At 39.9% G+C, this 23,693-nt stretch overlaps 1 protein-coding gene across 1 annotated transcript; it reads left to right on the top strand.

Annotated features, from left to right (window-relative positions):
• The first annotated feature begins 20,199 nt into the window (after window positions 1-20,199).
• On the top strand, window positions 20,200-22,082 carry LOC127082120 (uncharacterized). Its single transcript, XM_051022347.1, has 3 exons — window positions 20,200-20,508; window positions 20,597-20,800; window positions 22,074-22,082. Exons 1-3 carry the CDS (start codon window positions 20,368-20,370, stop codon window positions 22,080-22,082), a joined length of 354 nt encoding a protein of 117 aa, XP_050878304.1. The 5' UTR covers window positions 20,200-20,367.
• Window positions 22,083-23,693: the final 1,611 nt, after the last annotated feature.

Below are 23,693 nucleotides of genomic sequence, written 5' to 3'. Positions count from 1 at the left end.
TCTCTCCCAAAATAAACCCAATGAAAGAGGGGTAAGGAGGATGCCAAGGTATGATCCCAATGCTAATGCTTATGATGGAATTGCATGAGGGATCTTAGGGTCAAAATTGGGGTCTTACACCCGGCCTCAAATAGTTGTGACTTCTACATAAGTCCAATTATGATTGCTTAACATAGCGCTAAATTGTTGACACAAAAGGAATAGCATTCTAGTAAGTGAGAAACTTGGAATTTTTTCCTTCCTTTGGAAGATGTCTTGGTTCAAGGATCCATGCTTGTGAATAGTGGGTTGAGTGTTATTGTCATACCCCAAAATTTACCCATTAATCTTGCAAAACATTTCTCGAAGCACTCCACTTGTTCTGCAAGACACTGACCTTAAAGGAACAAAAGCCCAGCTCACAACAGGCCCAATCCAGAAAATGGCCCAAACTGGCCTGCTCGCTAGGCGAGCAATTCCTTCGCCTAGCGAACCTTCGCTACACGCTCGCCTAGCGAAGCTTGCCAACATCAGAATTTTTGGACTTCATTCTGAGCCCATTAGGTCACCACAATCACTATAAATACCGACACTTCAGTCACGAAAAGAAGAACGAAAAGGGAGAAAGGAGAACCCTAGCAAGCAAACCCTAACACTCACGGGAGGCAAACCCTGAAGGAACTCGGCGGCATCAAGGTTTACCTCTGCCCAATTCAATCCGATTTTGCCGATTCGAAGTCGCAATTCAGTTGCAAACAGGTTACATTGCTATTACTGCCGTATGTTCTTAATTCGCATATGGCATTATGATTAAATTTATGAAAATATCTTAAGTTTGGCATGTGAATTTTAGTATGTACCTGAATACCTTAAATGATTAACCATATAATTGCTGTAATGAAAGCCATAAGGCATAAAATTGGTTGAAATCGTACTGATATCAAAACCAGAATCCGCAGTCGCTCGCTAGCACCTCGCTAAGCGAGCATGCAGCGAGTATTCGCTAAGCCTTCGCTAGGCGAGGCAGGAGCGAACGTGACAATAGCCGACTTTTCTGTTCTGATTTTTCACTCATGTTTTATCATAGCCATGCATCATTTACCCGACCCTATTTACTGTTGTGATTTTTTTGTGGTGTAATCCTCGATTGCACCCTGATTTGGTGTTCTGACATGTTTTGTTGAGTTTTGTAAAGGTTCACATATCCCAGGAAAAGATTGCTTGTTAGGTATCTCACTTTATTTGTGGGGTACCCTTGTGGAGGTTCACCCTGAATTACTCAATTGATTTTAATGTATTAATTTTATGGCGAAGATCCACCCTAAATTGCTTAATTGATCTTAATGTATTAATTTTAATGTGGGGATTCCTCCTAATTACCTAATTGATTGTAAAATGCGGCCTATGAATATGTGATCTTGGACCTCTCTTTGTTGCTTTACGGTATTACGGTATTACGGTCATGTCCCGCGAATGTGGGGATACACTTAGCCAAGACCCTTCGATTAAATCATCATGTCCCTCTAAAATAAATTATAGCCCCTCGGATGTTGCCTTCGAATATATGATTTTGTCCCTCGATGACCCTTCGGTGTAGCCTATGGTTAAATGATGATAGTCCCTTCTAATGCTAAGGTATCCTTACAACCGTTGCTTTCAATGACCAATCGATGACCCTACGATGACCCTTTTACATCCAAAGGATAAAACCACTTATTTCTCAATAATAAGGACGGTTTTACCCTCACAAGGATAGGAAATGCCCATCAAGACCTTGGGTAGGTATAACTCTTAATAGCTTACTCACAAATCGAAATACTTTTCACACCTCACACCTTTTCAAAACATCTTTTAGAAAATCACCACTTGGTATACATTCATACTAGAATCATTACTGAGTTATATTTTTCTAAACCATCTTCAAAACTAAACGAGATAACCACTTTGTATACATTCATACGAGAATCATTACAAAGTTAAATTCTCTTTTTTCAAAACATTTTCTAAACAATGCACAACCACTTTTTCTAGACAAACATAAGTGATCAAGCAATTAAGAGCCCATGGATAACCATGGATACAAAGGGTGCTAACACCTTCCCTTTGTATAATGTACCTCCCGAACCCAAAATCTAATTAAGGTCTTTCCTGTTCTTTTCCACCTTTCCTTATTGGATAAAAGAAAAGTCGGTGGCGACTCTTGCTATCCGCGACATTGCGATTAAAAGCAAAACACCCAAAGTCAGTTCACCGTATGACAGAACTGGCGACTCTGCTGGGGAGTACTTAAAAAGAGAGGTTACCTTAAAAACAAGATCACTTATTTAAATTGTCTGATTTACTTTTAAGGGATTGCTTGGGTATGTTATGCTTGAGTGAAAGATCCTACACCCGGATCTAGTGTACCTTAGGTAAGTAGCAATAGATCATCGCGACTATCCGGCGTATACCGGAATGGTTAAAATGATGGCTACGGTTAATGTGACACTTTGGATGTCCTGATGTTCCTCATGTTTACTTGAGGAAAAATTTGGCTTCCGCGTGGTGTCATCAAAGTATTAACCAGACCTTTAGAACCCTAATTGACTCATCCTAGCCATTAGAAAGTAGTGAGATAACTGGCTTCGGTTCCGACTGGGGTTGGTTGACACTCGATACTACACTCTTTAAGATTGGACTTTAGGGAAGCTTCGGTCAACCACTTGGTGTTGCACTGAAGTGGACTTAAAGGAAGGTCAATGATTTGAGATCCTTCTAGAACCCGGTTACTATTCTAGGACAGGTTGAACCAACCAAACTTCAGTGGGGAGGGTACTTACCTATGGAACTCATGCAAGTCTCAAAACTTAGGAATGATTGTTGTGTGACTTGCTTGTGCGTGTTATTTACTTAACATCATAACATCATAACATCATAACATCATTTCAAGGACTTAGGGATTTAACTTTGCTCTGTTTTGTAAGGCTATGGCTCCCAGGAGGACTATCCGGATTAATCTTGTAGCAATCTCTCCTCAACTCAAGGATTTAGTGTCAGAACTTCCTGATCAGGCTCAGTTTATCCAGAAACATGGTTCTCTCCTCAATTTGGTTACCACTGGTTTCAAAGAGGATATGATGAGGGTCCTATTCCAGTTCTTCGATCCTAAACATCATTGCTTCACATTCCTAGATTATCAGTTGGTACCCACATTAGAAGAATTCTCCAGGATGCTTGGGATACCTATCCTTGATCAAACACCTTTCAGTGGTTTAGAAAAGATTCCGAAGTCTGAAGAAGTTGCCGCGGCTTTACACATGACAAAGTCCGATATTGAAACCAATTGCGTAACAAGAAGTGGAGTTAAGGGTTTACTTTCCAAGTTTCCGATAAATAAGGCCCGAGAATTCTTAAAGGATATGAATGTCCATGCTTTCGAAGATGTTCTAGCATTGCTAATCTATGGTTTGGTGCTATTTCCTAACCCAGACCAATTCGTAGATATGAATGCTATTAAGATATTTCTCACTCATAACCCTGTGCCTACCTTGCTCGGAGACATTCTGCATTCCCTTCACACTCGTACTATGAAAAGGCAAGGGACTCTCATGTGCTGCATACCTCTATTGTCTAGGTGGTTTATTTCGCACCTTCATCAATCAGCCTTGAAGAATGAGCAAAATCTGAAATGGTCTCAAAGGATAATGTCGCTCTCCCATTCAGACATCCGTTGGTGTCCTCATCTCAAAGAAAATGTTATCATCATTGACCGTTATGGAGAATTCCCTAACGTACCACTCCTGGGGATAAGAGGAGGTATTACTTATAACCCAGCTTTAGCCCTACGCCAGTTTGGTTATGCTCGAAGAGACAGTCCACATGAAATAATTATCCAAGGCACTGTGTTTGACTATGACAACGACTCTCAAGGTCTCCGTCAAAGGTTTGTACGAGCCTGGGGCATGGTGAAAAGAGGTACTTTAGGACAGAAAAATTCTATTCCTATGGAACCTTATCTCATATGGGTACGCGGCAGAGCTCGTGAGCTTGTCATGCCATATCTTGCAGTCGGACCGCTGATTGTTGAACCAGAAGTTGAGGGAGGTACTCCTCAGATCATTCCTTATCCAGATATGCCTACCGATGTTGAAGAATTGAAGAGATCCTGGATCCAGTTGAGAGAGGAAAGGGATACTTTTGAAGCCCAGTTCGGTGCCGAGAGGAAGAAAGTATTAGAGCTCACCAGCCAGCTTAATGAGGAACGAAGACTCAATACATATCTTCGTCCGAAAAGAAGCCGTCCCTGGGAGACTTGAGCTTTCATTGTATTTTCATTATGTCCTTTTTGTAATGAACATTGATTAAAGAAATTATTAATAAAAGTTCCCCTCTTTTGGGTGGTTTATGCAAAGTTAAATTCCCAAAAGTCCTTGAAAACATTTCATACATTGCATAGCATGACATAACATTGCATAATAGGTATTCTAAAAGATCAATATTCTCACGGTCTTCCTTCCAAACAGAAAAATGGCTCTCGAACAAACTGTCAAAGATCTCCAGGCTCAGAATGCTCAATTCCAGGAGATGATGCTGAGCTTATCCAAAGGGCAGGAGGAACTGAAGGCTCTCTTGCTCGAAAAGAAGAAAGACAAGAAAGCTGTGAGTTACATCAACACGGGAAGAAGGCTTAAAAGACAGGCCGCAGGAGTCAAGTTTGGAATTCCGAATGGTCCAGAAGAGGAGACGGAGAATGATTCAGAGGAGGAGAATGTTGATTTCTCCAACCCTGAGGATGACGATGAAGATTATGAAGGTGAACAGTACTCTCCAAGAGATGATAAGTACAAGTTGCTGGAAGAACGTATGCTAGCCATGGAGGGTCAGAAGGCGCCCGGTCTGGATTTCGAAAGTTTGGGTCTGGTCTCCGATGTGACCATTCCTCGAAAATTCAAGATCCCCACTTTCACTAAGTACGATGGTGCGTCCTGTCCTCAGATGCATCTGAGAGCTTATGTGAGAAAGATTCAGCCGCATACCACTGATAGGAAGCTATGGATCCATTTCTTCCAAGAGAGTCTGTCTGGCACACAGTTGGAATGGTATTATCAGCTCGAGAGCTCTGACATCCGCATCTGGACTGATTTAGCAACAACTTTCTATAAACAGTACCAGTATAACTCTGAACTAGCGCCTACTCGGCTACAGTTGCAGAATATGACTATGGGATCCAAAGAAAGCTTCAAAGAATATGCTCAGAAATGGAGAGATTTGGCTGGCAGAGTCAAACCCCCTATGACTGACCGAGAATTAGTGGACATGTTCATGGGCACACTGACTGGCCCATTCTACAGCCATCTACTGGGAAGTTCTTCATCAGGTTTCACTGAACTTATATTGACAGGTGAGCGTGTTGAAAGCGGCATCCGAAGTGGAAAGATATAGGCGGCTACCCCTGCAAGCACCAAAAGGTCCTATCAGGGGAGGAATGAATCAAATGCTGTGTACGATCAAAAGGGTCGTAACAAGAAAAATCGTGACCATACCATTGGAGCGGTTACGATTGCAGCACCGCCATCTCAAAGCTTCCAGCCCAAACAAGACAAGCCAAGAAGGCAGTTTACCAGGATCAATATGACCTTGGCACAGGCACTGCAGGGAATGCTAAAGGCAAATCTGATCACCCTCAGAGATCCTCCTACGAAACCCAACACTGCTTCTTCTCGTTATAATCCCAATGCCAGGTGTGCATATCACTCCGATAGCCCCGGACATGATACAAACGATTGCTGGTCATTGAAGAATAAGGTTCAGGATATGATCGAAGCTGGAGAAATTGAATTTGAGCCTCCGGAGACTCCTAACGTCATCACTGCACCTATGCCTAATCATGACAAGGCTGTTAATGCTATGGATGACAATTCTCACATTTCTAATGTAGCTGATTTAACATCTCCTCTCCTGATCATCAAGAAGAATTTATTGCAAGCTGGTTTATTTCCAGGTTGTGCTGAAAATTGCGATCGTTGTATACTCCGACCCAATGAGTGCTTGAAGTTGAGGAATGGTATTCAACGGCTGATGGATGATCGCACAATTCTCTTCGAAAAGGTTCCTGAGGTGGAAAACCCTACTGAAGAAATATATGTGATTGCTAGGTCCAAAGTTCCAGTGAAGATTACCGCTACTAGAGTGCCTGTGAAGATTACTGCTGAGCCCAAGGTAGCTCCCCTAATCATTACTGCACCTGGCCCAGTACCGTATTCCTCCAGCAAAGCCATTCCGTGGAATTATGGAGGTGATGTTTACATCCATGGCGTAAAGCAAGTTGGTAATTCTGCTAATCCTAATGACATTGTTGGGACTAGTAAAGTTACTCGAAGTGGAAGGATCTTCTCTCCAGAAATCTCACCTCTCGCCTCTGAAACTCGAGGCAAGGGACCAGTCAACCCTTCTCAGTCAAAGACACCGGTCAAAGTTACTGCTGAAGATGTTGCCAAGCAGGAAATGGAGGAAATGCTGAAAATCATCCGTAAGAGTGATTTTGATGTGGTAGAACAGTTGGGGCATACCCCGTCTAAAATTTCGATGTTATCCTTGCTGTTATCTTCTGAATCTCATGTCAATGCATTGATCAAATTCTTGAAGACCGCTCATGTACCTCAGGAGACATCTGTCGATCAGTTCGAAAACTATGTTGCTAACCTGACTGTTGACAATGGCCTAGGCTTTTCCGATGTTGATCTGACACCAGCAGGAGAGAATCATAACAAAGCTCTGCACATCTCCATTGAGTGCAAGGGGATCACCTTGGCTCATGTGTTGATCGATAATGGCTCTTCTTTGAATGTGCTACCAAAAGCTGTACTCAATAAGCTTGACTGTAAGAGCATCGAATTGAAACCTAGTGATACTGTGGTGCGTGCGTACGACGGTGCAAAAAGTGTCGTTCACGGTGAAGTGGTTCTCCCTATCAAGATAGGACCTCAAGTCTTCAACACTACCTTTCACGTGATGAACATCCATCCTGCCTATTCCTGCTTGCTGGGACGCCCTTGGATTCATGGGGCAAGTGCTGTAGCTTCATCTCTCCATCAAAAGCTAAGATATCCAATAGAGGGTAAGATTGTCACCGTGTGTGGAGAAGAAGAGTACATTGTCAGTAGCGTGCAGGCCTTCAGATACGTTGAGATGGATGGCGAATTCTTGGAGACTCCTTCTCAGTCATTTGAAGTAGTTCCTCCGACCAGTCCTGTCCTTAAGCCGACGTCCTGTGTGCCCAAGGTTATGCGTGCTCCTCCTGCCATGATTTCTCTGAAGGACGCTCAAGCCGTGGTTGAAAATGGTGGTCGTACTGGTTGGGGTCAACTGATCAACGTACCATACAAGTCTGACAAATCTGGTCTGGGATTTAACTCTGAAAGGATGGTCAAAGATCAAATTAATGCTGTAGAAGATGCTGATAGCGATTGCGATCTGGATAGCTGGATTTTCCCAACAATTGGTGACGAACTCAATAATTGGAAGGCTGAAGACACTTTCCCGATTTCCTTTAGTCAGGAGTAATTGCTATTGTCTGTTTTAGTGTTGCAATTTTTAAATTTTATAGTTGAACTTCTTAAAGCATTGTGTCTATGCCCGGGGCACAATAGCTAATTTGTTAAGGGTTTTGTCATTTTCATAAGCATATTCATATTCAATAAATCAATGGACTTTTTGCATTCAAATATTGCGCTCTTTATCTTTCCTGTCATCTTCCAAAAAAGCTATGTTTTCTTACACACACTCACGTAACGAATTGCAGATCCATACCCACTCTGGATCCTATTGATAATAGTTCTACTACTGTTCATTTTGACTTTGAAAATCCGATCTACCAAGCCGAGGATGGAAGTGAGGAAGATTGTGAAGTACCTGGAGAACTTGCCAGACTGTTACTGCAAGAAGAAAGGACTATACAGCCGCATGAAGAGTCAATCGAAATTGTAAACCTGGGTACTGAAGTGGACAGGAGAGAAGTCAAAATAGGAGCAAGCTTGGAAAACAGTATTAAAGAAAGATTGATTCAGATGTTACATGACTATGTAGAGATTTTTGCTTGGTCTTATGAAGACATGCCAGGATTGGATACTGATATAGTAGTGCATCGTTTGCCAACGAAGGAAGAGTGTCGTCCTGTTAAGCAAAAGGTTCGTCGCATGCGCCCTGAAATGTCTGAGAAAATCAAAGCCGAGGTTATGAAACAATTTGAGGCAGGTTTTCTGGATGTTACTTCTTATCCTCAATGGGTTGCTAATGTGGTACCGGTACCGAAGAAGGATGGTAAGGTACGAATGTGCGTCGATTACAGAGATCTGAATAAAGCGAGTCCCAAAGATGACTTTCCACTCCCGCACATTGATGTTCTGGTAGACAATACCGCTCAACACAAAGTATTCTCCTTCATGGATGGGTTCTCGGGTTACAACCAGATTAAGATGGCACCTGAAGACATGGAGAAAACTACGTTTGTGACGCAATGGGGCACTTTCTGTTACAAAGTAATGCCATTCGGTTTAAAGAACGCCGGGGCAACGTACCAGCGTGCTATGGTGGTTTTGTTCCATGACATGATTCATCATGAAATAGAAGTATATGTGGATGACATGATAGCCCGATCTAATACTGAAGAAGCACATCTCGATCATTTGTACAAATTGTTTGAGAGGTTGAAGAAATACAAGCTGAGATTGAACCCGAACAAATGCACCTTTGGAGTAAGATCCGATAAACTCTTGGGATTTATTGTCAGTGGTAAAGGAATTGAGGTTGACCCGGCTAAGGTGAGAGCTATCCAAGAAATGCCAGTGCCCCGTACAGATAAGGAAGTCAGAGGTTTCTTGGGACGTTTGAATTACATTGCCCGGTTTATCTCCCATTTAACTGCTACCTGCAAACCCATCTTCAAACTACTAAGGAAGAATCAAGAGATGATATGGAATGACGAATGTCAAGAAGCTTTTGACAAAATCAAGAAGTATCTCCAGGAACCTCCGATCCTGATACCACCAGTTGAAGGAAGACCTCTAATCATGTATTTGACCGTGTTAGAAAATTCAATGGGGTGTGTGTTGGGGCAACATGACGAGTCTGGTCGAAAAGAGCATGCCATATACTACCTTAGCAAAAAGTTTACCGACTGTGAAACAAGATACTCACTGCTCGAGAGAACTTGTTGTGCTTTGGCTTGGGCTGCTCGCCGACTAAGACAGTATATGTTGAATCATACCACTTTGTTGATTTCTAAGATGGATCCCATCAAATACATATTTGAGAAACCTGCCCTCTCCGGAAGAATAGCGAGATGGCAGATGATTTTAATAGAGTATGATATCCAGTATACTACCCAGAAAGCAATCAAAGGAAGCGTGCTAGCCGATCATTTGGCTCATCAAGCAGTGGATGATTACCAATCTATGAATTTTGAGTTCCCAGATGAGGATGTCATGCTTGTTACTGATTATGAAGAACCTGGACCGGATGAAGGACCCGAACCGGGATCCCGATGGACTATGGTTTTCGATGGATCTTCTAATGCGTTGGGTAATGGCGTTGGTGTTGTAATTATTTCTCCCAAGGGTTGCCATACGCCTTTCACTGCTAGACTATGTTTCGACTATACCAACAATATGGCCGAGTATGAAGCATGTATTTTGGGACTCAGAGTTGCTATAGACCTGAGAATCAAGTTTTTAAGCGTATACGGAGACTCAGCCTTAGTAATCAGTCAAATCAAAGGAGAATGGGACACTAAACATCCGAATCTCATCCCCTATCGAGAACGGGTGATGACGTTAATCCCATACTTTGAAGGAATTACATTTGAACATATTCCACGAGAAGAGAATCAATTGGCAGACGCATTGGCTACCATGTCATCTATGTTCAGAGTCAGATGGGACAATGAAGCTCCCAGGATCGCTATTGAACGATTAGATGAACCAGCATATTGTTATGAACTTAATACCGAGGGAGTACAGGAGAAACCTTGGTTCCACGAAGTAAAAAGATATTTAGAAGCTCAGGAATACCCTGAAGGGGCATCCATCAATGACAGGAAATTCCTGAGGAAGTTCTCCGCTAAATTCTTTCTGAGTAATGGAGTATTATACAAACGTAATCATGATTCGACTCTGCTTCGCTGTGTGGATAGAAAGGAAGCAGAAAGGATTATGGAAGACATGCATGACGGTGTTTTCGGGACCCATTCTAGTGGACATACAATGGCCAAGAAGATTCTGAGATCAGGGTATTATTGGTCTACCATGGAAACTGATTGCCACCATCACTCCAAAACCTGTCACAAGTGCCAGATCTATGCGGATAAGGTACATGTGCCTCCTTCTCCTTTAAACGTGTTGACAACCCCTTGGCCCTTTGCAATGTGGGGCATCGATATGATTGGAGAGATTAAACCTACTGCTTCCAATGGACATCGTTTCATTCTTGTTGTTATTGATTACTTTACAAAGTGGGTAGAGGCGGCCTCATTTGCTTCTGTCACCAAGAATGTGGTGGCACGATTCATCAAGAATAGTCTCATTTGTCGGTATGGTATCCCTGAAAGAATTATCACTGACAATGGTACGAATTTGAACAACAAGATGATTACTGAACTCTGCACGCAGTTCAAAATAAAACACCATAACTCTTCTCCGTATCGGCCAAAGATGAACGGCGCCGTGGAGGCTGCTAATAAGAATATTAAGAAGATCATACAAAAGATAACAGTAACATACAAAGACTGGCATGAGATGTTACCATTTGCTCTCCATGGTTATCGCACTTCAGTACGTACTTCGACAGGGGCAACTCCTTTCTCTTTAGTCTATGGAATGGAAGCCGTTTTACCAGTGGAAATCCAGATTCCCTCTCTAAGAATCATGAAAGAGGCGGGCCTAGATGAAGATGAATGGATTCAGACTCGACTCGATCAGATAAATTTGATTGATGAAAAAAGACTCGCGGCTGTTTGTCATGGGCAGATATATCAGAAGCGCATGACCCAGGCATTCAACAAAAAGGTCAAGAGACGAGTGTACCAAATCGGCGACTTAGTTATCAAGCGTATCGTTCTACCACAAGGTGATCCCAGAGGCAAATGGACTCCCACATACGAAGGGCCATTTGTGGTTAAGAAGGTATTCTCTGGTGGAGCCATGATACTTGCTACGATGGATGGTGAAGATTTCCCGCATCCGGTGAACGCGGACATAGTTAAAAAATACTACGCATAAAAGACCCGCTAGGTCGACGTGTCTAGGAAAAAGTAAGGGCATCCCGGCGAGCCGAAAAGGGTTCGGGCAAAAATTAGGGATAAACATATAAAAATGTACACCCGGCAAGTCGAAAACCTGAAAAGGCGGCTTGGGCAAAAAAGGGTATCCTGGTGGACTGAAAACCTGAAAAGGCGGTCCAGGCAAAAATTAGGGATTAAAGCGTAAGACTATGTCCCGTTCTCAGTCAGCTTCAACCCAGTTCAAAGGACTGAACAAGCTAATCACTTCCATCCGACAGCAAGGGATGAGATACTTGAAGACATAATGACAATAGTAGAATTAAAATCAACAGGGCTTTTCCTTCATAGCTTTTTCTTTGTTTTCTCGACAATTTCCTCTTACTAGGATTTCTGTCTCTTTGTACACGAATTGCCTGTTTATAGGCCCTCTTTCAAAATCAATACAATTTTATTTCCTAAAAGATGATTTTGTTTTTACTTTGTCTGTTTTGTTTGCGTAAACGTCCATTGATTTAATTTGAATTAATATATGCATTTGAATATGATCAATGTTTACCAAAAATACATACATAAAATAGCAATAGCAATTACTAAAAGACTTCAGGATCGAGAAAAAGGTCTAACCATGCTTTCCAACAAGTCCGATTGCTAATTCTATTCCCCAATAAAAACCAGCTATTTCCCAGAAGAGGTCGGCATCACCAGACAGACGGATCATCTCTTCCATCCCCAGTAGATATTCCCACCATCAGACAAGAATCAAGTATCCCCAGCTAAGAAAGGAGCACCGATACCAGTATCTCCAACCAAAAGACTGAGATTTATTTCCCCAGTAGAGTCCTCGGGAAGAACTTTTCAGATGAATAATTCATTCATTACATCATTTCACAGCATACGCATGCATACATTGTTCGCATTTATTGTCAAAAGCATAAAACATCTCATGCATCATGACATGGCATAAAGCTAACTTTATTTTTCAGGTTAATTATCCTCCTGATACAGTCAAAGTGAAGATCCATTCAGACGGATATCTTCATCGATTACATTCGAGATTCAGAGACATCTTTCAGATATAATCCATGTGAATATCCAGTCTGGCTAGCTCTGACATCCTCCTAACGAGGGCATCTTTAAACTCATCCCAGACATTTACTGCAAACACAACAAATATCATCGGATATAACCTAGCTTACGGTTCACTCTGATTCAGCCCAACATATGATTCCTTCAACTATTTCAAGACGGTCTAGCGTACGGCCCATTCGAATGTTCATTCCCTCAGATACTACCTAGCGTACGGTACATCTCTGAAGTGTAGTCTAGCGTGTGACTACCCCCTTTTCGTAATCAGATTCAGCCTAACGGACGACCCATTATGCTCAGAGACGGTCTAGCATACGACCCATTCGGATGTTCATCTCCTCACAGGCTACCTGGCGTACGGTACATTCTGAAGTGCAGTCTAGCGTACGACTACCCCTTTCATCCTCAGATACAGCCTAATGGACAGCTCATCTTGCAACTCAGATACGATCTAGCGTATGATCCATTCAGATCTTTCCTCCCCAGCAAAGTCATCCGCCTAATGAACAACTCACTCTGCTATTCAGATACGGTCTAGCGTATGATCCATTCTGATCCCTTATCCCCGGCAGTGTATGACGCACTCTGACTCCCCAGCGAAGTCGACAGTATAATGGATGACTCATTATACGGTCTAGCGTATGACCCGGTGTGGCACCCATGTCTGCAAATTGGTCTAACGTACGACACAATCTGAAGCTCTCATCATCAAACTTCCTGGATGGCATCTTTAAGCCCATCTCCATCAAGACTAACTGACAAGTGTAAATTTTTGGGGCATTCTAGTGTGCAATAATCTTCCACCTCCAGACCACGAATGGCATACATGTCATCCTAACTCTCTCGGTTCAAGAATATTGAACAGGGGCAGCTGTCATACCCCAAAATTTGCCCATTAATCTTGCAAAACATTTCTCGAAGCACTCCAACTTGTTCTGCAAGACACTGACCTTAAAGGAACAAAAGCCCAGCTCACAACAGGCCCAATCCAGAAAATGGCCCAAACTGGCCTGCTCGCTAGGCGAGCAATTCCTTCGCCTAGCGAACCTTCGCTACACGCTCGCCTAGCGAACCTTCGCTACACGCTCGCCTAGCGAAGCTTGCCAACATCAGAATTTTTGGACTTCATTCTGAGCCCATTAGGTCACCACAATCACTATAAATACCGACACTTCAGTCACGAAAAGAAGAACGAAAAGGGAGAAAGGAGAACCCTAGCAAGCAAACCCTAACACTCACGGGAGGCAAACCCTGAAGGAACTCGGCGGCATCAAGGTTTACCTCTGCCCAATTCAATCCGATTTTGCCGATTCGAAGTCGCAATTCAGTTGCAAACAGGTTACATTGCTATTACTGCCGTATGTTCTTAATTCGCATATGGCATTATGATTAAATTTATGAAAATATCTTAAGTTTGGCATGTGAATTTTAGTATGTACCTGAATACCTTAAATGATTAACCATATAATTGCTGTAATGAAAGCCATAAGGCATAAAATTGGTTGAAATCGTACTGATATCAAAACCAGAATCCGCAGCCGCTCGCTAGCATCTCGCTAAGCGAGCATGCAGCGAGTATTCCCTAAGCCTTCGCTAGGCGAGGTAGGAGCGAACGTGACAGTAGCCGACTTTTCTGTTCTGATTTTTCACTCATGTTTTATCATAGCCATGCATCATTTGCCCGACCCTATTTACTGTTGTGATTTTTTTGTGGTGTAATCCTCGATTGCACCCTGATTTGGTGTTCTGACATGTTTTGTTGAGTTTTGTAAAGGTTCACATATCCCAGGAAAAGATTGCTTGTTAGGTATCTCACTTTATTTGTGGGGTACCCTTGTGGAGGTTCACCCTGAATTACTCAATTGATTTTAATGTATTAATTTTATGGCGAAGATCCACCCTAAATTGCTTAATTGATCTTAATGTATTAGTTTTAATGTGGGGATTCCTCCTAATTACCTAATTGATTGTAAAATGCGGCCTATGAATATGTGATCTTGGACCTCTCTTTGTTGCTTTACGGTATTACGGTATTACGGTCATGTCCCGCGAATGTGGGGATACACTTAGCCAAGACCCTTCGATTAAATCATCATGTCCCTCTAAAATAAATCATAGCCCCTCGGATGTTGCCTTCGAATATATGATTTTGTCCCTCGATGACCCTTCGGTGTAGCCTACGGTTAAATGATGATAGTCCCTTCTAATGCTAAGGTATCCTTACAACCGTTGCTTTCAATGACCAATCGATGACCCTTTTACATCCAAAGGATAAAACCACTTATTTCTCAATAATAAGGACGGTTTTACCCTCACAAGGATAGGAAATGCCCATCAAGACCTTGGGTAGGTATAACTCTTAATAGCTTACTCACAAATCGAAATACTTTTCACACCTCACACCTTTTCAAAACATCTTTTAGAAAATCACCACTTGGTATACATTCATACTAGAATCATTACTGAGTTATATTTTTCTAAACCATCTTCAAAACTAAACGAGATAACCACTTTGTATACATTCATACGAGAATCATTACAAAGTTAAATTCTCTTTTTTCAAAACATTTTCTAAACAATGCACAACCACTTTTTCCAGACAAACATAAGTGATCAAGCAATTAAGAGCCCATGGATAACCATGGATACAAAGGGTGCTAACACCTTCCCTTTGTATAATGTACCTCCCGAACCCAAAATCTAATTAAGGTCTTTCCTGTTCTTTTCCACCTTTCCTTATTGGATAAAAGAAAAGTCGATGGCGACTCTTGCTATCCGCGACATTGCGATTAAAAGCAAAACACCCAAAGTCAGTTCACCGTATGACAGTTATCCAAAGAATGACTTAAACAAAAGCAAAAGCAATACTAACTTCTAATCAACTAACATTTAATTTCAAGTCATTTACTTTTATGTACTTTAATTTTAAGTCTTTATTCATTTGCTATTATTCATATTATTCAACTTGTTTACTTTAATATCATTTTCACTTTGCTCATTTGAGCCTTATCTTGTGATTATATTGTGATTGTATCTACTTGTTTGTGTTTGTGGTCTTTTGACCTTAATGTACATAATAACAATAAAAAACCTTAAAAGACATTTTGTGTGGACTGTTGGATTGATCTGAGACATTGGACTTAGAATTAGGCAACACTCCCTATGCAAAAGGACTTGGCCAATGCCAACTTTCATAAAACCAAGTGCTTGTGATTTGAAACTTCATCTGAAGCAAGTATTGTGATCCCATCTGAGTTCATCTGCTACATGGTCTTATTGAAGTTGTTACTTTGAACCTGTGCCTAGTACCTATCTTTGAATTCATCTGATACACGGGAGATTATGAAGGAGATCATGGAGTTGCTAAGCTTGGATGTGGCTATCTTTGTTTGATGTCTTGCTCTTCATCTTGCTATTTGTGTATTGATATTGCTTGATTCTAAAGTCCAAGGTAAATGTGAGTTTCTATATGACATTCTTGTCTATTGGATTGCAGCCCATTGGTCAGATCTTTTCAACTCTTAACTTTTAAATTTTTGCTTAGGATTAGTATCTTCATCTCTTCCCCACTTCTTTAATTTCAAATCTCTCCCCTCTTTCAAAATCATCTTTATTTGTGATTTCTAAACTTAGACCATATTGCAAATTAGAAACTTTGGCCTTATGCCATTGAATTTTTAAACTCTTTTCTTAATCAAATTTGTAAATGAACTCAACTATACTTGACTTATAATTTCAAAAGACAAAGAACTAACACTCATTCAAACAAAATTAGGTCTTTTGTGCCTTTGTTAAACTTAAATTTTTGTTAAAAGCAATGCATCCACTTTGAAATTGTTACCACGAACTACGAGGTTTTGATCCCTCATTTTTACGTTGGTACGTAGGCATAAGTTCGAAGGTCTTGTCAAACACAAAAATATAATTAATGAATTCCTTTCCCATACCACCACTCTATTTATTGCAAACATCATTTTGTACAAAAATACATATGCACACAAAAAAGGGCTCCCTAGGAGTACCTAGGACACTTTGGGTGCTAACACCTTCCCTCTGTGTAACCAACCCCCTTACCTGTAATCTCTGGCATTTTGTTAGTTTTAATTTGAAAATTTCTTATTTTTGGGTTTTGTTCGTACTTTTCCCTTTTCCCTTGAAAACAATAAAAGCACGGTGGCGACTCTGGTTTAATTGACGTTAAGTTTATCCATAGCTTAATGGTCATGAATTTACCACTACAACTATAAACATATAAATTGAAAACACATGGTTTAACAATGAAATTTTTGGAAGTGAACCTAAATGAAATGTATCATTCATCAAATATATCACACATTTTTGGAATATAAACATGCAACCACGTGTAAGAGACATATAAGCAACACATGAAATAAAAACTTACAAACAAAGAAATAAGTGAAACGATAATGCCTCATATGGTGAGAGACGGAGGATCCACTCACATGAAATGTAACTTTCTAATGAAAGTTGAAAAAATTGTAAAGAGTGCACGCAATAAAATATTTTAGGCAAGATTTGAGATATCGAGAATGCCCAATTCCTGTCGAATATTGAAAAATAATGGGTTAGTCTCAAGAGGTTTTGTGAAAATGTTCACATGTTAATTTTTGCTATCAACATGTTCAAAAACGACATCACCTTATTCAACATGGTCACATAGGAAATATTGACATGTCTCAATATATTTAGTACGAGAGTGTAACACCAACTTTTTGGTTAGGTTGACCGCACTAGTATTATCGCACATTATCGGAATATGTTGAAGTTTGATATCAAAGTCAAGTAGTTATTGTTTGAGCCATAAAATTTGAGCACAACAACTACTGGTTGCGACGTATTTTGCCTTGGCAGTTGACAAAGCAATGAAGACTTGCTTCTTATTGTGCCAACTAACTAAGGAGTTTGAAAACAGGTGGCAAGTTCCACTAGTACTCTTCCTATCCAATTTACAATCGGCTAAATTGGAACTGGAATAACCAACCTAACTATAACCACTACCTTTGGAAAACCAAAGCTCATACTTAGGTGTACCATGAAGGTATTTAAGGATGCACTTTACAGATTTTAAATGTGATTACTTAGGAGTGGATTGATACTGAGCGCACATACACAAACACTAAACATAATGTCAGACCTAGATGTGGTAAGATATAAAAAAGATATGATCATACCTCTATACCTTTTGACGTCAACATCCTTACCATTTTCATCTCTGTCCAACTTCCCATTAATGGGCATTTGAGTTTCGATTGACTTTTTGTCTACCATTTTGAAGCGTTTAAGTAAGTCTTGGCAGTATTTTGTTTGACACACAAACGTTCCTTCTTTGAGCTGCTTGATTTGAAATCTGAGAAAGTAAGTCAAATATCCCATTAGACTCATTTCAATTTCCCCTTGCATTAGCTTTGAGAACTCTTTGACCAATTGCATGTTAGTAGAACCAAATATTATATCATCAACATAAATTTGAACAAGGAGAATATATTTTCCGTGATGTTTGATGAAAAATCACTACGCGAAAAACTGGAATAGACAGCGCCCCTTAGAGGGCGCTTTATTACAAAAGCGCACTCTAAAGTGAAGAGAAAAAATAAGGAGCATACTACTGGAATAGACAACGCACTTTAGAGGGCGCTTTTGTAACAAAGCGCCCTCTAAAGTGAAGCGAAAAAATAATGAGGAAATGGAGGGACACCAATAGAGGACGCTTTATTGAAAGCTCCCTCTAAAGGTAACCTTAGAGGGCGCTTTTAAAAAAGTGCTCTCTATGTCCATGTACATTTCCAGTTTAGAAGGCGCTTATGGAAAGCCTTAGAGAGTGCTTTTAGAAGCGCCCTCTTAGGCCCCCTTTAGAGGGCGCTTTTGTAACAAAGCGCCCTCTAAAGTGAAGCCAAATAAAAAATAATGAGGAAATGGATGGACACCAATAGAGGGCGCTTTCATGAAAGCGCCCTCTAAGGTTACCCTTAGAGGGCGCTTTTCAAAAAGCGCTCTCTAAGCCCATGTACATTTCCAGTTTAGAAGGCGCTTTTGGAAAGCTTTAGAGAGCGCTTTCAGGAGCGCCCTCTTAGGCCCCCTTTAGAGGGCGCTTTTTTACAAAAGTGCCCTCTAAGGTCCCCTTTAGTAAACATTAAAATTATAACATATACTGCATGTCTCTTTATTTTCCCTCTCTACAAGCTATTTCGTTTACGTAACTGGGTTTTCTCTCTACTGCGATTACTCTCTACTGCGATTACTCTCGTCCTCCGTTCGTTCTCCCTCCCTCACCGTCGTCGTCGCCGTCGCCTTTTTCTGCTGCTGCCTTCACGTTCACTGAGTTATCTGCGTCCACCGTCACTGTTCACTTTCTTCTCCATCGTTACCGTCACCTTGAAGGTATTTCTCTTCTCCATCGTTACCGTTCACTTTCTTCATGTGTTTGATTAGGGCATTTTCTAAACTTAGTTTTACATTTTGTGCATTATGTTGATTAATGTTGTTTAGGGCAAACTGAGTTTTTTATTTCTGATTGAAAACTGATATCATTTGAAGTGTGTTTGAGCTTGTGCTTGGAAGTTTGATGATTATGGATGCAAGTTTGTTCATGTTCCAAACACCATAAGTTTGCATTGGTCTTTTGTATGCAGTAGGTGTGTGTGAGTTTGTATTCAATAATGATAAAAAAAAAGAGTTTAGATTGTTGTAACATGAGAGAAATGGAAGGTATATGAATGTGTTTTTTGTGTAGCTTCACGAATATGGTCATTGCCTTACTTGGGTCTTATTGAATCATTTCTATATTACAGATAAAATGGCTAACCAAGACGATACCCATGACGTGAATGGATCACGTAACAATGTTGAAAAAGAAATCAAACGAGGATTGACTGTTATGAAGTCAATCATTCGTGCAAGAGACAAGGGTGTAAAATTTGAAGTACATTGGAGTGCTGAAGACCAACTAATTGAGCCTAACGGTTCAATGTTGGCAAGTTACATTGGTTTCCTTGTTCGACAACATATTTCGATTACATGTGATAATTGGAGAAGTCCGGAATTGAAGGTTGGCAAAGAAAAAATATGGTCCGAGATACAAGTACTTACCATATATTGTTATATGTTTTTTTTGTTGACTATTTGTTGACCATATATTGTTATAATATTACTTATAATAACACACTCCATATGTATGTTTTTTAGAGATCCTTTCACATCGATGAAAGCCGGCAAAAATATTGTATTCAATTGGCCAGAAAAAGACTCCGAGGATTTCGATCCTTTTTGTCCAACAAATTTCTCAAGGATGAGGAAGGAAAATTTGTTGAAGCAGAACGACCAATGAAGTATGCCGAGATTATTTCAGCCGATGAATGGGATAACTTTGTCGCCAAACGAAGAAACGAAAAATTCCATGTAATGTCTATTAATTATGGTATTATACAATTGTTAAGTTACTTGGTTCTAATATGCCTTAAACTTTTTTATCCAAGAAGTAAGCGACAAAAATCGGAAAAGGGCATCAAAACCCGCGTATCCGTACAAAAAAGGGCGTACGGGATATGCACGGTTACAACAAAGAATTGTGAGTATATTCAAATGCTATGAGCTTATACATTGTCACAATATGTTATAATTGATGATCTTATAATCTAATTCAATGTGTAGCTAGCCGAGGAGAAAAGTGACGCAACATCTCTTCCGGAGCACGTATTATGGAAGGCTGCTCGGGTTGGGAAGGATGGGGCTGTCGTTGAAGCGGTCCAAAATGTTTATGACGAATGTGTAAGTATATGTAACATTATTTCTTTAATTATATCGAAAATTTTGTTAGACATATAATTCATTTTTAATCTCCTCTAATAATATTTCAGGAGACTTTATCCCAAACCTTACCTTCAACCGAGGTCCAGGATTGCAGGAGCGTACTTAGTCGAGTACTAAATGTTCCTGAGTATTCCGGTCGTGTGAGGGGTAAGGGTTTTGGTGTGACTCCGTCGTCATTTTATAAAAAACCAAAAACAAAAAATCCTACCAACAAAGAGGTGATGGAGACCTTGGCGGAGTTAAGGGCACAAGTACTCCAACTGCAAAACGAGAATGCAAGGTATAGAGAGGAAAGGTGCGCTTCCGAGGCAAAAGATACTAGTGACCGAGCTAGTATCAATTGTCAACCGAAATTTCCCGAGGTAATTATATATGTTATTATGAAATTAAAATAGCACTTTTTTACTTGACACATATACATGTTAACAATAACATTTATTATTGGTTTAGGGCATTTCACCTTGTCAGCTGTATCTATCGTCACCAACTTATCGCATAGTTGGCAAGGGAAAAGTGCACAATACTTCGGGTGAATTACTTCACCATAATCCCCTCCCGGTGGGATATATGAAAGTTTCGGTTGACCTTGTATTAGATACGGACGCCCTTCTACCATTACCTGACGTTGTTTCAGAGACAACGTTGATGCGAGATGCAGTCGGATCCTTTGTTGGTTGGCCGTCAGATCTAATTTTCCCCGATGCCGAGGTATATATGTTCTAAATGATTATGAATATTTAGTATTCACATTTCAATTCAGCTACAATTATGATATTTAATCAATCCTTATTACATGGTAATGTTAGACTCCTACAAGACCCACACATAAAGCTGGTAAAGGGATTTCAAGACGCATCGAGTCGGTTGCATCTCAAAAAGAGGTACAAATATATATACCCATTTAATTATATACGCAACGATTCTGTTGCATCACAAAAAGTCATGATTTATTTTATATGAATTTTTAGGTTCCCGGTCGAAAGTTGAAAAGCGCTGGTAAGGATATTCCAACGACGTCCGGGACAAAATCTCAAATTATGATGCGTCTTGAGAAAATGGTGGAAGAGTCCGATATTATGCACGGGGCCATTCGTAGTATAGATTTTGATGAAGGTGTTTTCGAAATTGCTCATTTCGAAATAATTGCAAAGGAGGACATGCAACAACTTTTTGAACACGACGAATTGGGCATCGCTGTCATTCATACATACATATGGTACTCCGATCAATCTATAATTTACTTAGTTGAACAATTTATTTACACATTTCAATGAGTAGTCTAATGTTTATTATGTTTCTATTTAAGGTATATGTATGTAACATTGATGCGGGGAACTGAATTGTGTAACCGTTTCAATTTTATTGCTGCTTCCCGTATCAACGTAACATTAATAACGAAAAATCCAACATCCGTAAAGAATGATCTAGTCGATAGATTCATGGCGGCCGGCGATAATACTACACCCAGTTTGTATTTTTTACCGTTTAATTCTGGCAACGGGTTAGATTTTCTTTCTAATAATTTCATTCTAATCTATGTATATCTTTTACGTAGAAAATTTTCATTCATCTAAATTTTTGTTTTATTTTACAGTGGTCACTGGGTGTTGGTTGATATGGATCTTTCGAGACTCATAGTGTATTATCTGGATTCGTTATCGGGTGATTGGAGTAAATATCCGAGTATGAAGAAGACGGTTGACGCGTAAGTGAAATTCCCCTAAATATTCGTGTGTATTTGTATATTTAATTATGTCTGTCAGATTGATCTCAATATACGTTTTTATTTTGTTAGGGCAATACTAAAATTTAGATCGAAAAAGAATTATCGTAATAGGAAGGACATTACCTGGGTCAGAGTTGAGGTATATATTAAGTATTTTATTTTTGCTTAATTATAATAGTGTTTATTTTTTGCTTATAATAGTGTTTGTAAGAAATTAACTATATATATTGTTTGTTTTTCTATGTAGTGTCCTCAGCAAAACAATTCGGTCGATTGCGGATTTTTTGTATTGAGATTTATGAGAGATATCATTGCGTTGAATCATATAGACATCCCAAAAATGGTATGGAATAATAACTTAGGGTTTATTTTAATATTATCGGATATTTCATCTAATTTGTTACTAAATCTTGAATATGTTTTATTCTCTTAATTGTAGTACTTTGACGAATACAAATCTTACTCAAGAGCTCATTTGGATGAAATGAAGGATGAATTGTGTCAATTCATTATTGATCAAAGAATCATATAGCTAGGTTGTATATTGTTGTACATATATGTATGGAATGTTGTTGTTGTATGTTGTTGTTGTATATATGTTGTATATTGTTGTTGTACTAGTTTTACTAAATCATGAATATGTTGTTGTATATTGTTGATCAAAGAATCATATATTAATGTTGTATATAAATGGATTCATGTTGTATATATCAATGGATTAATGGTGTATAACATTGGATTAAAGGATGAAATCAATATGAATTTTACACTTTTGCAGCATGCGAACAGGTTCCCAATTAAATACCCACTGCTTTTCAAACAAATTTTTTTAAAATAACTAACACTTTAGAGGGCGCTTTCTGCAGGAAGCACCCTCTAAACACTTTACATTGACAACTTTAGAGGGCGCTTTGTCCAGAAAGCGTCCTCTAAGGTGGCTTTACATTGACAACTTTAGAGGGCGCTTTATCCAGAAAGCGCCCTCTAAGGTGGCTCTCTAAGGTGGCTTTACATGACAACTTTAGAGGGCGCTTTATCCAGAAAGCGCCCTCTAAGGTGGCTCTCTAAGGTGGCTTTACATGACAACTTTAGAGGGCGCTTTATCCAGAAAGCGCCCTCTAAGGTGGCCCTTTATGGACCACTCCAGAGGGCGCTTTTTTATGAAAACGCACTAGAATGTGGCCCTTAAAGGGCCACTTTAGACAGCGCTTTCTCCAGGAAAACAAAGCGCTGTCTTTACCTATGCCAGCGCCACTTTAGAGGGCGCTTAAAAGCGTTGTTATAGGCCAAAATAAGCGCCCTCTTTTCCCTTATTTGGCGTAGTGAATGTTATATCAACCTTCCTTCTAGAGTATCCTTGATCAAGCAGAAACTTACTTAGTCATTCATACTGTAGCGGTGTATTCGTCGCTATATGATCTATTGATTAAATCATAAGCAAAGTATACAATGAACATAGAGTCGCCACCGCACTTTTATTTATCCAAAGGACTGGCTAAAAAGCGAACAAAAGCCTAAGAAGTTTTACACGTAGAAAACCAATGAAAAGATCAGAGATCGGGTAAGGGGTAAATTACGCAATGGGAAGGTGTTAGGCACCCATCACGTCCTAGGTACTCCTAGGGAACCTTTTTCACACTTGTTATATAAGAAAAATATTTATTTGTTTTTGACATATTGTGCAAACATGAGTGGGATGATGAGAAAAGAATGTACATGTTAATTATTTTTGTGTTCGAACGGATGAACCCGTTGCCTACGTACCTTCCATCAAAGGTAAGGATCAAAACGCCGTAGTTCGGCTAAAAGATTTCCAAAAAT

This window comes from Lathyrus oleraceus, chromosome 5 (genome assembly GCF_024323335.1).
Source record: "Lathyrus oleraceus cultivar Zhongwan6 chromosome 5, CAAS_Psat_ZW6_1.0, whole genome shotgun sequence".
Taxonomy (NCBI): domain Eukaryota; kingdom Viridiplantae; phylum Streptophyta; class Magnoliopsida; order Fabales; family Fabaceae; genus Lathyrus; species Lathyrus oleraceus.
Note: the sequence above shows the minus strand (reverse complement) of the source record. Positions and strands in the feature narration are given on the sequence as shown.